The sequence below is a fragment of the Camellia sinensis genome, chromosome 8 (genome assembly GCF_055761805.1).
Source record: "Camellia sinensis isolate YWXY chromosome 8, ASM5576180v1, whole genome shotgun sequence".
NCBI classification, from domain to species: Eukaryota; Viridiplantae; Streptophyta; class Magnoliopsida; order Ericales; family Theaceae; genus Camellia; species Camellia sinensis.
Genome location: NC_138968.1, coordinates 135,336,211 through 135,348,836, shown reverse-complemented (window position 1 = coordinate 135,348,836; position 12,626 = coordinate 135,336,211). Strand labels below are relative to the sequence as shown.

The window sequence follows — 12,626 nt, the reverse complement described above, 5'->3', positions numbered from 1 at the left end:
CATTTGAATTTAATTTTATTTTTTATTAAAATAAAATCCAGAATTTAAATTAAACTGGTTTAGATTTACTGTTCATCCAAACAGGGCCTTTCCCGGTTTCAAACAGAATTAAACTGGTTTGGATTTATTGTTCATCCAAACAGAGCCCTTCCCGTTTTTATCTGTTTGAATTATTAACCCAACAGATTCAAAATCTGTTTAAATTCGAAACTAACAGGTTTCATACCTGTTCAATTCAAAACCAAGAGCCACCTTTACATCTATAAATAGACTAGCCTCCCATTTGGATTTAACTTGAATTTTCGTACTCCATCCTCTGGTTTAAATCTCTGCATTTTATTTCTGAAAGAAAGAGTGTAAACACTTTGTGTGTTCGACGAACGATTAAATTGTAGTGCTGCTTTTATTCGTTGATAAGATCATTTTATCCTGGGAGATAGACGTCCAAATTCTGAAAGTACCGTGGAGAGGACGAATCTGTCTTAAGGACACAGTGTTAAACACTGGACTTGATCAGAAAAGTTATTCAAATAAATTAACCAAGTAAGTTGTTTAATTTTATTCTGTTTTTATTTGTTTATTTAATCAGATTTTATTTTTGTTTTTGTAACAAAATAAAATATGTGGTTTTATTTATTTATTTATTATTTCGAGTTTGATTTTTGTAATCAAACAAATTCTCTCATTTTCTTTATTTCTTTATATTCTGGTTATTGTTTAGTACACAACAAAATTTAACTTAATTAAATACAGTAAAGATTGTCCAACAGGGACAAGTTTGGTGGTGGCGGTGATGGTGACGGTGTTTGGTGGTTGTGGAATTGTGGTGGTGGTGGTGGTGGTGGTGGTGGTGGTGGTACCCAATCTATTTAAACCGAATGTTAATTGAGCTTGTAACATGAAATCTATCTATTTATGAATTTGGACAAATCTAAATGGATTTTAAATAGATATAATTAGTGGAGTTCATGATTTTGGATTAAGTTTACCAACTCTAATTGGTATTAAATTGTTTTTCTTTTTAATGGTATGATAATCCAATAAATAAGGAAATTCACTTGTTGGAAACTAGGATTGTATGATTTTGTTGCCTTGTCGAGTCTATAATTAGTGTTAGGTGGGGTCATATATCTTAAGTTGGAAAATGCTGCAATCATTTGCTGCTCTTTTTACAGAGCCTAACAGGAAATTTGTGGATGGCAATAATTGTAAGTTCGTAATATACTTTTGATTATGCCATCATCTATTGAATGTAAAAGTTCGTCAAATCTGTGGTCATCATTATTATTATTTTCTCCTAAATTTGGCTTAGTTTCTTGGTTAATGCATTTTTTCCATTTAAGATGAAGCCCCTATCATTTAGTATTGCAATTTTGAGGTTCTAATGTAAAGAGGAAAGAAATTTCCCTCATAAAACAAAATATGTTGTAGAATGCAGAAAATCTATATGCCGAGATTAAGGAAAATCTTATAATGGACTCCATATTTATCATGTGCTTTTGTGTAAGTGACCAAGATTTCCCAAAATTCTGTTCTCATAAATTGTTTATACTGTTATCCCTTAAGAATAAAAAACTGCAGGCATAGCAAAATATCAATTATATTGGGCAAATATTAATACACTGTTATCAATTGGATTTTGTTTCCAAACATTAAAGCGTCAACTAGTTAGCTTCAATTCCAAAATGGTATGTAAGACAGAGAGAGGGAGAATATATTAGAATTTAGAATTTTACCCTCTTTTCATTAGTGAACCAACAACATTTCTGTCATTTTTATGCTCCTTGTGCTCTGTCTAATCAGATATGGTTGTATAATAATTGAATCCCCTGTATTGGTATCTATCCAATTTTTATCTATTTGCTTCTCATTAACTCACTCTATTATAAGATTTACCCGTTGTTGTTGTTGTTGTTGTTGTTGGTGTAATTGTTGTTTGTGTTCGTGTTATAAAGCTCTAGATGGTGTCCATCTCAGAGTCAGATTTATCAGATATTTTGATATCTGTGCTTGATATCCCAATAACATGATTTCGTATGAATTATTTTACCTGATAAACTAAGATCATAATAACTATCCTTAATAGTCCAAAGTAATGATGAACCATATTACATACACAGTAATTATGTTCCCTAATCCTCATTAATATATTAGTAAGAGTAATAATTATGTTTCTAAACCCTTAAAGATGTTACTTATACTAAAGAAGGTCCATATGTTCTGTTCAGATTGTTTTTCAAGTACTAGTGAAGGCATTGGTTAGCATGGATCCAGGTGATGACACGAAGTTTCTAAAGAAACAATTTCAAGAATTCATGGCTGGTCTCATATCTTTACCAATTAACCCACAGGTCATTACAGGCAAGTTAATTATATAGTCACATTAATTTCTTTATTTTTCTTATTTTACACTATTATGAGAAATTAATAATAAATTTGAAGATGGGTTGTTTCAGGCAAAGAAGAAAATGGTTGAATTAGTACATAAAATCATCGAAGCAAAAAGGAAGAATAGAGGCAGATCAGAAGTTGCAAAAGGAAGTATGATTATTATGAGTTGCCTTGGTTTTTTTTGAGAAGAATCTGCTGGTGAAGATGGAGATGAAGCAACAACAATAGCAGGAGATGGAAATGGAGATGGAGATGGAGATGGAGATGGAGGTAGAGGTGGAGAAGGAGAAAATAGAGGTGGAGATGGACCACCAGAAACAACAATAAATGGAGTAGCAGCACTTTTAACAGCAGCAGGAGATGGAAGTTGGGGATTGCTTGAAGGTGCAAAGGATAAGAAATGAGATGGAGGTTGAGCATTGCTGAAAGGTGTAGAGGATAAGAAAAAGGTTATAATAGCAGCAACAGTAGTAACATAATAATAAATTAGCAATGCTAGGTATCATGAAAAACCTTTCATGAAAATAATCATGAAAGCTTTGTGACCCTTGGATTACACTTAGAATAAAGCACCACACACTAATTAAGGTAATCCAAAGATCATAACTCTTTCATGATCATTTTCATGAAAAATTTTTCATGATCCCTAACTTTTCGCATAATAAATAGTGCAACAACAACAACAACAACACAGATCCGTTAGAACTCTGTTTCTTCTTCTTGATTACTAGTCTTTGGTTTTCTTTTGTTGGGAGAAGAAGGTTGCAGAAGAAAGGTGAGTTGTAAACTCCAGCTTTCGTGTCCGGCAAATGCAGAATAGCGAGGAAAGTGATGCATTTCAAATCAATCTTAAATCACTATTACAAGAATTATTGCAAGAGTCCCTAAAATGTTGTTTAGTTCCCCGCTCCTTCTGTTACGTCCAAAAAAAAAAAAAAGCGCACATTTCTTGACTCATACATGCACAAAAAGATCGGACTTTGATAATCTCTGTAACAAGTTTACAATAAAAGATTTTCATTATATACCTAATAACTATAAAATAGAAATGTAAGCTTATAATTATTAGTTTGAGAGGTAAAATAAAATTTTAAATGAAATTTTGATGCTACATCAAAAACTTCTATTTGATTATAGACCACAACAAATGGCGAAATTGATCAAAAAATAAATAGTTCAATTATATAATTAATCTTATTAAAAGGAATGGAGAATTCATTATGCACACCTCCATATCATACGCACTCTTAGTTACGTCATATTCTTCTTTGGTTATGACATTATTTTGAGATATTTGGTTATGACTTTTTTGTGCTTGATTATGACTTTTTTTTTTTTAATTATGACATAGAAAGTATAGAATTATGTCATTTTCTTATGCATAGTTTTTTCCTAAAAGAATAAAGGTAAAATTGATTTTTGAATGATAATTTGGGATGTAAAATATTATTATTATTTTTTAAAATTTAACACCAAATCAAATCTTTTAGTTTTGTTGGTTAGGTTCCCAAACAAACAAGGAACATGCCATGATTTGATATTGTCGATTTGGTGTAGATGAATGATTAACATGAAATTTTAAAATATTTTATAAAAAATTATAGAATTTCATATTAAAAATAAGTGAAGAAAAAAGTCAAAGTTATTCTATAAATGTCACACCTCTTAATTTTTATTACAAAATGAGTATGTATAAAAAAATTTAATATAAAATTTTAGTTATAGTTCGACTTTTATTAATATAAAAAATTTTAAAATTGAAACAAACTACTTGTTTTGAAAAACAAACAAAAAATAAAAATTTCAAATGATTTTTTTTGGGAGAAAATAACCAATAAGTCTTATATTGCTCTTAAGATTACTAATGAGTCTTATCAAATTTCAATATGGACAATTAATTCTATTTGTGATAAAAAGTTTTCAAAAAATCCACTACTCCATAATGATGTGTCTTGTCCTAAATTTACCCTTCCTATGTAATATGAATAACAATTTTATAAATAATTTTAACTTAATTAAAATTTAAAATTTTAATTGTAAAAATTATTAATCTTATACTTATAATTTTGTTTATGAAAAATCATTTAATTTGAAAAATTAAAATTATTTATGAACTTTTTTGTTCATATTTTAATGAAAAAGATAAAATGAAAACAAAAGTAAAATATACTATACCAGTATATATACAGAGGCTACTTTCCATTCTAGACTAAGCTATTCAATTCTTTTATTCTTCTTCAACCCCCAACACATGAGGTATAGTCTTCTAGACTAAGCTATTCAATTATTTTATTCTTCTTCAACCCCCAACACATGAGGTAGAGTCACAAGCGAAGTACAGCACTGTTAGCTTCACCTAATAAATGGGTCACTAATTGTGCCCCCGAGAATCGAGCTATGCTCACTTGCGTGGAAGTCCAACCCCTTTTCATGCCACCACCACCACCCCGGTGGTCTTATTGGCTACTTGCTTGTACTAATTTTCTACCTGTGTCATACATGAATTTTGTTTCAAATTTGATTTTTTTTAATAAGAAGGATTTATTTGGGAATTGATTTTTTTAATAATTTTTTAATTTTTTACAAAATGACATGTTCAAAAATAGAGATAATGGGTTGAGTTTTTATATTTGTTTTTTCGACTTTTTAAAAATTTTAGCCAATTGCGAATAAACAATTTCTCATGACATTTGAAAATAATATAATAAATCATATAAATTTGACATAATTGTATTGGACACTTCTAAAATTTTAGTTAATATAACACTTCGTACTTTTTTTTTTGTCAACAATACATTAGTCATATAAATAGAAAAAAAAAATGACGTTTCTTTCTCTTTTACACTGAAATGAAAATTTTATTTTATTTATCATTACATCTTTATATCATCTCCATTATTCTGGTCCCTTTACCCATATTAAAAGGGAAGTTGGTATAATATGCAAAAAAATATAAAACTTGTTTTATTTTCTCTAATTCTCAGAGATATAGTGTAATTTACCTTTTTCTTGTGTGTGGGGGGGGGGGGGGGGGAAGCGGCGTCATTCAAAACTAATCATCATCAATTTATTTCAATGATAAAGTTCATGTAATTGTTTCTAAAATTTTAAGTTTCCTGTATTGAAAATATTTAAGAGTTTCAAAATTAAACAAATAAATGTATTATTTTAAAACTAAGGGATGTGTCCCTAATAAAAATACACTACAATGTCTATTTAAGACATTAACTTTCAATATTTTAATTTGAGTTTCTTCTCTTGTTTTTTTATTTATTATTTTCATATATATTTCTGATCATAAACGGTTTGTTAACCTTTTTCTATCTGCGCAAATGTCATAAGTATTAATAGTAATTTGGTTTGTATCTTGGAGTTGTCCATTATCTATTAATACATTCGCATGGATAGGTAATAACAACTTTAAAAAAGCAATTACGTATCTCGCATAATGACAAGCCAAGATTTATTTACTTTACTTTTGATTTACGTATTTATAGTAATATTGATGGTTTATTGTATAAAATTTCCCCCAACATCTTGTAACAAAGCACAGATGACAGCAATGGATGGAGTAGTAGAGAGCAGTGGCCAACAGCTTCTAGTGTTCTTGGTACTGGTGGAATTGACAAGTACACCCTCTAAATTTTTCCATCCACAAAGGATTTCCAATACCGCGACACCTTCCCCTTGCATTTCAATAATGAGTTTTTTTTTTTTTTTTTTTTTGTTGAAAAAATTATTTGTCTCATAAGTTGTAAATAGAAACTGCACCAAATACTCTTACAATGTTCCACAATGTTCCATTCATAAACTAAAAGTCTGTGATTTCTCGACACAGTGTTCCACCAATCTCACCAAGTTCAGATGGCGAGTGCTGCCTATTATCTTGACTTGTTCAGCCTAGAAAAAGACTTCTTGACATGGCCTAAGCCACCAAGATGCTTCACTGCAACTTTGGTTTTGCCATTGCTTAGAAGAGAGTTCCTTCAAAGACCAATATCATCCTTGCCAAAGTTTCCTTTTGAAGTTTTATATCAGTCAGTGACTTTGAGCTCACAGTAAGAGAATCTCACGGGCATTCCTAGCACTTCTTGATCTAAATAATCCTCATCGGTTTCATCAGTTCCTCTTTTCTACATTAAAAAGGAAAACACAGATGGAAATTATAATAAAGAGACCAGAAAAACGCTCTAAGGCTGGATACCAGTTTGATTACAAATCTGATTATTGACTTAACCTCTGCACTTTATATTAACCTTTATTGAGATGATCTCTGTTAATATATATAGAGCTGAAAAATCTAGAAATCCCCTAGACGTTGATTTGTGATTATGTATCAATTTTAAGCAGTAAACAACAATCCCAATCAAACAATCAAGACAAATCGACATAACGATTTTACGTGGAAAAGCCACAATTGGACGTCTCCAATTGTGATAAAAAACCACGGGCAACAGCCACAAAACAATCCACTAAGAAGATATAAAGGAATTACACAGGTATACTCTCAATTACCTAGCGAATCCATGCCCGAATTGAACCAACCTCTATGTGCCTCTTCCAACCCCGTCTTCACCTCGGAATTGTCTTGACGATGAGCCACTCCAGAATCCACCAAAGCTTCAGGCTCGAATTTTTCAGAATCCACCAAAGAACAACTCTCTCTTTTGTATAGAATGAACAAATAAACCTTTGATGTATTCTTCTTAACCCATGAGTTGAATACTCAATCAAAACATCAAAGAAAACTTAGCAAAATATCCCCAGATATAAACCTTAATATCTAAAAAGAAGATCTGGAGAAGTAATCCTAAAATATGACTGAATCACGTATTTATAGAAAACTGTCCCGCGATCTCCGCTCGAGCGTCAAAATGGCGGCTCGAGCGGACCGACGCTCGAGCGCGGAAAGTTCCGCTCGAGCGGGAAAAAACATATCGCAGTATTTTTGTAGGCGATCAAACTTATGGAACCAAGGATTCTCCACTCGAGTGGGGCAATGTCCGCTCGAGCGGACAGGTAATTTTGAATGCATTTTTGCATTTTGCTTCAGGGGCGCTGCCCCTTGACCCCGCCGTGGTGCTGCCCCGAACCCGCTAAGGGGTGTTGCCCCCTGGACCCCCGCGAGCTGATCGGGCAGCTCGATCCCCGTCATAATCAGCGAAGTGGCAATCTTGAAAGAATTAAACACCACAAACTTCTCTGCAAAGCACGATTCGGGTTGGATTCGCATCTAACAACTCATAGCCTTACTGAAATAAAAAAACGAATAAAATTACAACTCAAAGGAGTTTTGTCAAACGGGATTGCCAAGAATAAAACCTAACAAGAACATTTTCCACTTGAATTTTTATTGGACACTTCACTTGAACAAAATAGAGCAGCTCTGCAGTAGATATGGTATGATAGTATTCAACTACTCTTCATGTCTGTGTATTCATAGTATTTGACATGTTAGCCTCAACAATGAAGTAGGTAACATTCTTTAGCTCTATGAGCTTGTGATGTTTTGAAGCTTCGCAGAACAAGGGAATAATTTCAGAACATCCAAGATTATGATGCTTATCATTTATTTGTCTGTTTAAAATAGCTTGCTTGTATTGCTGTTAGCCACCTTTGAGTAACTGCAGTCCACACTTGCCACGCTATCATACCATATCTGCTAGAAGGAATTGAAAATGGAAAGGGGTAGACAGAAGCTCTCCACCCATCTTAAAAAGAAAGAAAGATCAGTAGGTTCCAGAAAGCAAATGGGGAAAAACATGGCAAGTAGAATGTGAATCTTTTTGTTCATCATGTACCACTCTTTTTGTTTTCCCAGTCAAGCTCAAAATAGAGAGGGGGGGGGGGGAGGCTCTGTGTGTGTGTGGAAATGCACATTCTGCAGACTAAGGGATGTACAAAATGTTTTCTTTCCTAGCAACTCAAGAACATATCCCATCAACCAAATTAATTAGTCATAAAATGGAAATAAATTTGTCCAAAATATAAGCCAGCTTTGTTCCTTCTTCAAACTTAATTTGCTATTCCTTGACACATATTTTGGACAAGAAAGTTTGAATCATATCCCATTATACATATGTTCTCTTGTTTTACTTGAATCATGAGAAAACTCACATACTCTCACAAAGTATCTATCTTCTTCCCCTTCACTACAGAACTTGAGAATGTTTAAATTAAAGCTACGGGAAATCTAATCTCGCTCACCACATTCCAGTGGTTTTGTATGTTCTATGGAAATGATGATGGAAGAACTTAAAGAAATAAAAAGTGCAAATGTTATTGAGAGAGTTGAAATTTTATCGACACTACTCAAAACACTATTAATCCTGGTACCATGGAGTGTGATTTGCACAAATAAAAATCTTATATTATAATTCACTACATAAGAAAGGGAATACAAAAACTTTAAACAATCAGCTGTAATTTGATTGTTGGAGTCTACTTTCTTTACCTAGGTCCTGATAAAACCGATGCAAATAATGGAGTAGCAGCACCAATGGCATCTCTTTGTTGACCAGCAACTGTAATTGCTCTTGGTACAACAGGTGTTGTAAAGTTATAATCCAAATTGTTTTCAACATCTACAGAACCCTCCAAGACCTTAACCACCACTGACATGGGAGGCCTCCTGGAAAAATCACTTTGTAGACACCACACAGCAACCCTCATCATCTCCACGACTTCTACTTTATGTGTTTGCATGTCATCATTGTATTTATCAACGATATCCAAAAGTCGTTCCTCTTCTGCTTTCCTCTTAAACAAATCTAAGAGATGCATATCTTCCTCAGGCTGAGACCTATCCAAATTTTTGCGCCCACACAACATTTCCAAGACCACGACACCAAAGCTATAAACATCTACTTTCTCAGTGATAATTGAGCTCAACCATTCCGGAGCCAAATAGCCTGGTGTTCCCCTCATCATTGTTACAACTTGGCTTTGGTCCTTATCAATTAGTTTTGACAATCCAAAATCAGAAATTTTCGCATTGAAGTCTCCATCTAAGAGGATGTTTTGGGGTTTGATATCCAAGTGAAATATCTTTTGCCTACATTCCTCATGAAGATAGGTTAGTCCCTTGGCTATATCCATAATGATCTTCTTTCTGGATTGCCACCCAAGAGTTTGCTCCTGGTGCCTTTGGAAGATCCATGTATCCAAGGATCCATTGGACATGTACTCATAAACTAGAAGCCTATATGATTTTTCAGCACAAAATCCAATTAATCTCACCAAATTGACATGGTGAATGCTGCCTATTGTCTCAACTTCAACTAAGAATGACTTCTTAACCTGACCAAAACCATTGAGCCGCTTCGCCGCTATTTTGGTGCCATCGCGTAATGTCCCTTGAAACACTGACCCAAATCCTCCTTCGCCAAGCTTATTATCGAAATTGCTTGTCATGACTCTCAATTCTTTGTAAGAAAATCTAGTAGGCATCCCTGGTACTTGATCGACGAAGAACTCATCAAGTTCATCAGATTCTCCTTTATTTCTAAAAAGAAAAAAGTAGGAGGCAACCACAAATAATACACTAAAGAAAGCTCCGAGACTGGATCCCAATATGATTTTGACATGCCTTGATTGCTTTTGAGGAGAATATGTTGGTGAAGGAGTAGGATACTCTGCAGTCGGAGATTTCTGCACTTTCAGAAACACAGTGATGTTATAAAGCCCTCCGTCATTATTGACAAGAGAAAAGACTTCATACAATAATAAGCAACCATTCACTGAATTAAGCCCCAAACCATATGTAAACAAAGCAGCTTTGCATGAACAGTTTTTCAAGCAACTCGTCTTGCAATCCTCTAATGCTATTTTTTCATCAAAGTAAATGATTTCGGATGCGTATGTGTTTAAAAAGTTATAGTAGAAGTAACTAGTATTGCTAAGCTCCAAAAGGGTGTGATATTGAGAATTGTTACAAGAAATGGGTGTAACAAGGGGACATCCAAGGCCGGGTTGCTTATAATTTATTTGCCTGAAAGTGCTGTTGCCGGCGCCTTCCTCAAAACAACCGCACTGTCCATTTGGAGAACAGATGCCATAATTGCCACACGCCATGGGATACCCACACTCACCCATGCTTGATGTCAGCAGATCAGCCGCCGCATTCCAATACCATTCCATCCACTCATAAGCCTTCAAATGCCCATCAGGATCCAACCTTATGAACTGAGCTGATGATGATGATGCAAAAGGGATTTTCTGTAAAGTAAAGCTTTCATTCTCGAATTTGTAAGATTTCACATCTGTATATGATTCAAAATAGGGCAAGGGGGGATTGGATTCTACATAAGCCACCAGACTGTAAGAGCCCTCGTTATCCAGCTCATGAACCTTAAGAGAATACAAACCTGGAGTCCAGTTCGATGCGGATGTGCTGGAGGTGAGCTTCTGGCCAGGACCCAAAGCCTGGCCAACAAGTAAGGAGTCAGTTGGGTGATCAAATGACTGCCAAACTGTTGAATTGTTTCGATCAAACAGCACCAAGTTTCCCAATTCGGTGAAATTCAAGCCGAAGACGAACTTTCCAGAGGTATTGGTAGACCATACGAAAGTGCCATCGTAGTCATGCAATATCAAATCTCCATCTCCAGTGAGTTGTAAGGTGGCGTTAATTTGAACAGGACGGTTCCGATTAGCTGACCAAACCAGTTGCGGGATAGGGCCCCTGGAGTCACCGAAGATTACAACACCGAAGAGGCATGACGATTGCTGAGTTTGTTGAGGAGTAGAAGGGCAATAGAAGCCACAGATCATTCGGGAGTAACTGGATGATGATGCTTCGAGGACGGGGTTGTGATAAGGGAAAAAAGTTTTGAAACTATAGTCAGTTGAGGGTTTGTTGATCCAAATAGTAGATAAGTTCGCCATTGGAGGTGGAAATTGGGCATTGTTGAAGAAGGGTACAGAGGCTATGAAAAAGATGATAACAGCACCAAAATGGTAACAAATAGAGCAAGATAGACCCATCGGTGGTCTATGTCTCATGTCTATGTTTATGTTTATCGAATCCAATAAAGATATGGAGGAGCTTGTCCCATAAAAGTCATGGCAAGACGTTTTCCAACTCTACAATTTCTATGGTCCACTCCACTTGGGTGGTGGTCTACTGGATTACACATCTCCCCTCCACCCAGCAGAGCAGCGGCCGAGGGAGTGTTAATTTGCTTTGGCTCATTATGTTGTACTCCAATCGACATTTTACCTCGTGTGGCAGGTAGGTGAGGTCTATTTGTGTGTTCTAGTGATGTCCCTTCTTATAAATTAAGGTAAATCCCGCAGGAAATCGATCACCCCGGACCAGGGCCTATAGATGTTATAATGTCTCCCAAGGGAGTGTCCTTTTTTCATTTTTTTGTAAAATACCATTTGCACCTTCCAAAAGATGTATGATGTGCTATTTCACTCGTGGTTGACACCTTTGTTAAAATAAAAATTAGAATTAGTAACATTTTTTTATTGGGATATTTATCAATAAATCCTATCTCACAAATAGTTTTACTGATTGGTCCTAAGGTTATTTCTATTGTTCTGATTAGTCCTATTAGTGGGAAAATATCTTACCAGTTGATCCTATTTCCTTTGTTTAGTAACGTTGAGTGGTCAATTATACCCTTCCGTGTGTGTGTCACGTGACATACATCATTCCAAGGCAAAAAGCATAAAGAGCCTTAGTGTACTTTGTTGATGTGTGACACCCATTGTGTGTGTCACGTGACACTCCAAGGCTAAAAGCATAAAGAGCCTTAGTGTATTTTGTTGATGTATGACACCCATTGTGCGTGTCACGTGACATATTGTGTGTCACGTGACACATCCGAATAAAGAGCCTTGATGTATTTTATTGATGTGTGGCACCCATTGTGTGTGTCACGTGACATATTGTGTGTGGCACGTGACACACCCTCATAAAGAGCATGCATCTAATAACATCTAAATGAAGGCATTAAGGTCCCTCAAAATATCCAAGGATTAAACGGTTTATTAGAAAAAAATTGGGACCAATTGGTTCATAAGTTTAACATTTGAGATTTATTGGTAACGTTGAGTGGTCAATTATACCCTTCTGTGTGTGTGTCGCGTGACATATATCATTTCAAGGCAAAAAGCATAAATCGGTGGTTTATATATATGATTTATATGGAATGTTAATCAAGAAATCATAAAAATAAGAAAACTTACAAAAATATGAAAATATAACAAATATGAAAAATAATATA

General features: G+C 34.6%; 1 protein-coding gene across 1 annotated transcript; it reads right to left on the bottom strand.

The window, feature by feature from the left end:
- Positions 1 to 8,739: 8,739 nt before the first annotated feature.
- Positions 8,740 to 11,849, bottom strand: LOC114273949 (G-type lectin S-receptor-like serine/threonine-protein kinase SD2-5). Its single transcript, XM_028215787.2, has one exon. It carries the CDS (start codon positions 11,392 to 11,394, stop codon positions 8,842 to 8,844), a length of 2,553 nt encoding a protein of 850 aa, XP_028071588.2. The 5' UTR covers positions 11,395 to 11,849; the 3' UTR covers positions 8,740 to 8,841.
- Positions 11,850 to 12,626: the final 777 nt, after the last annotated feature.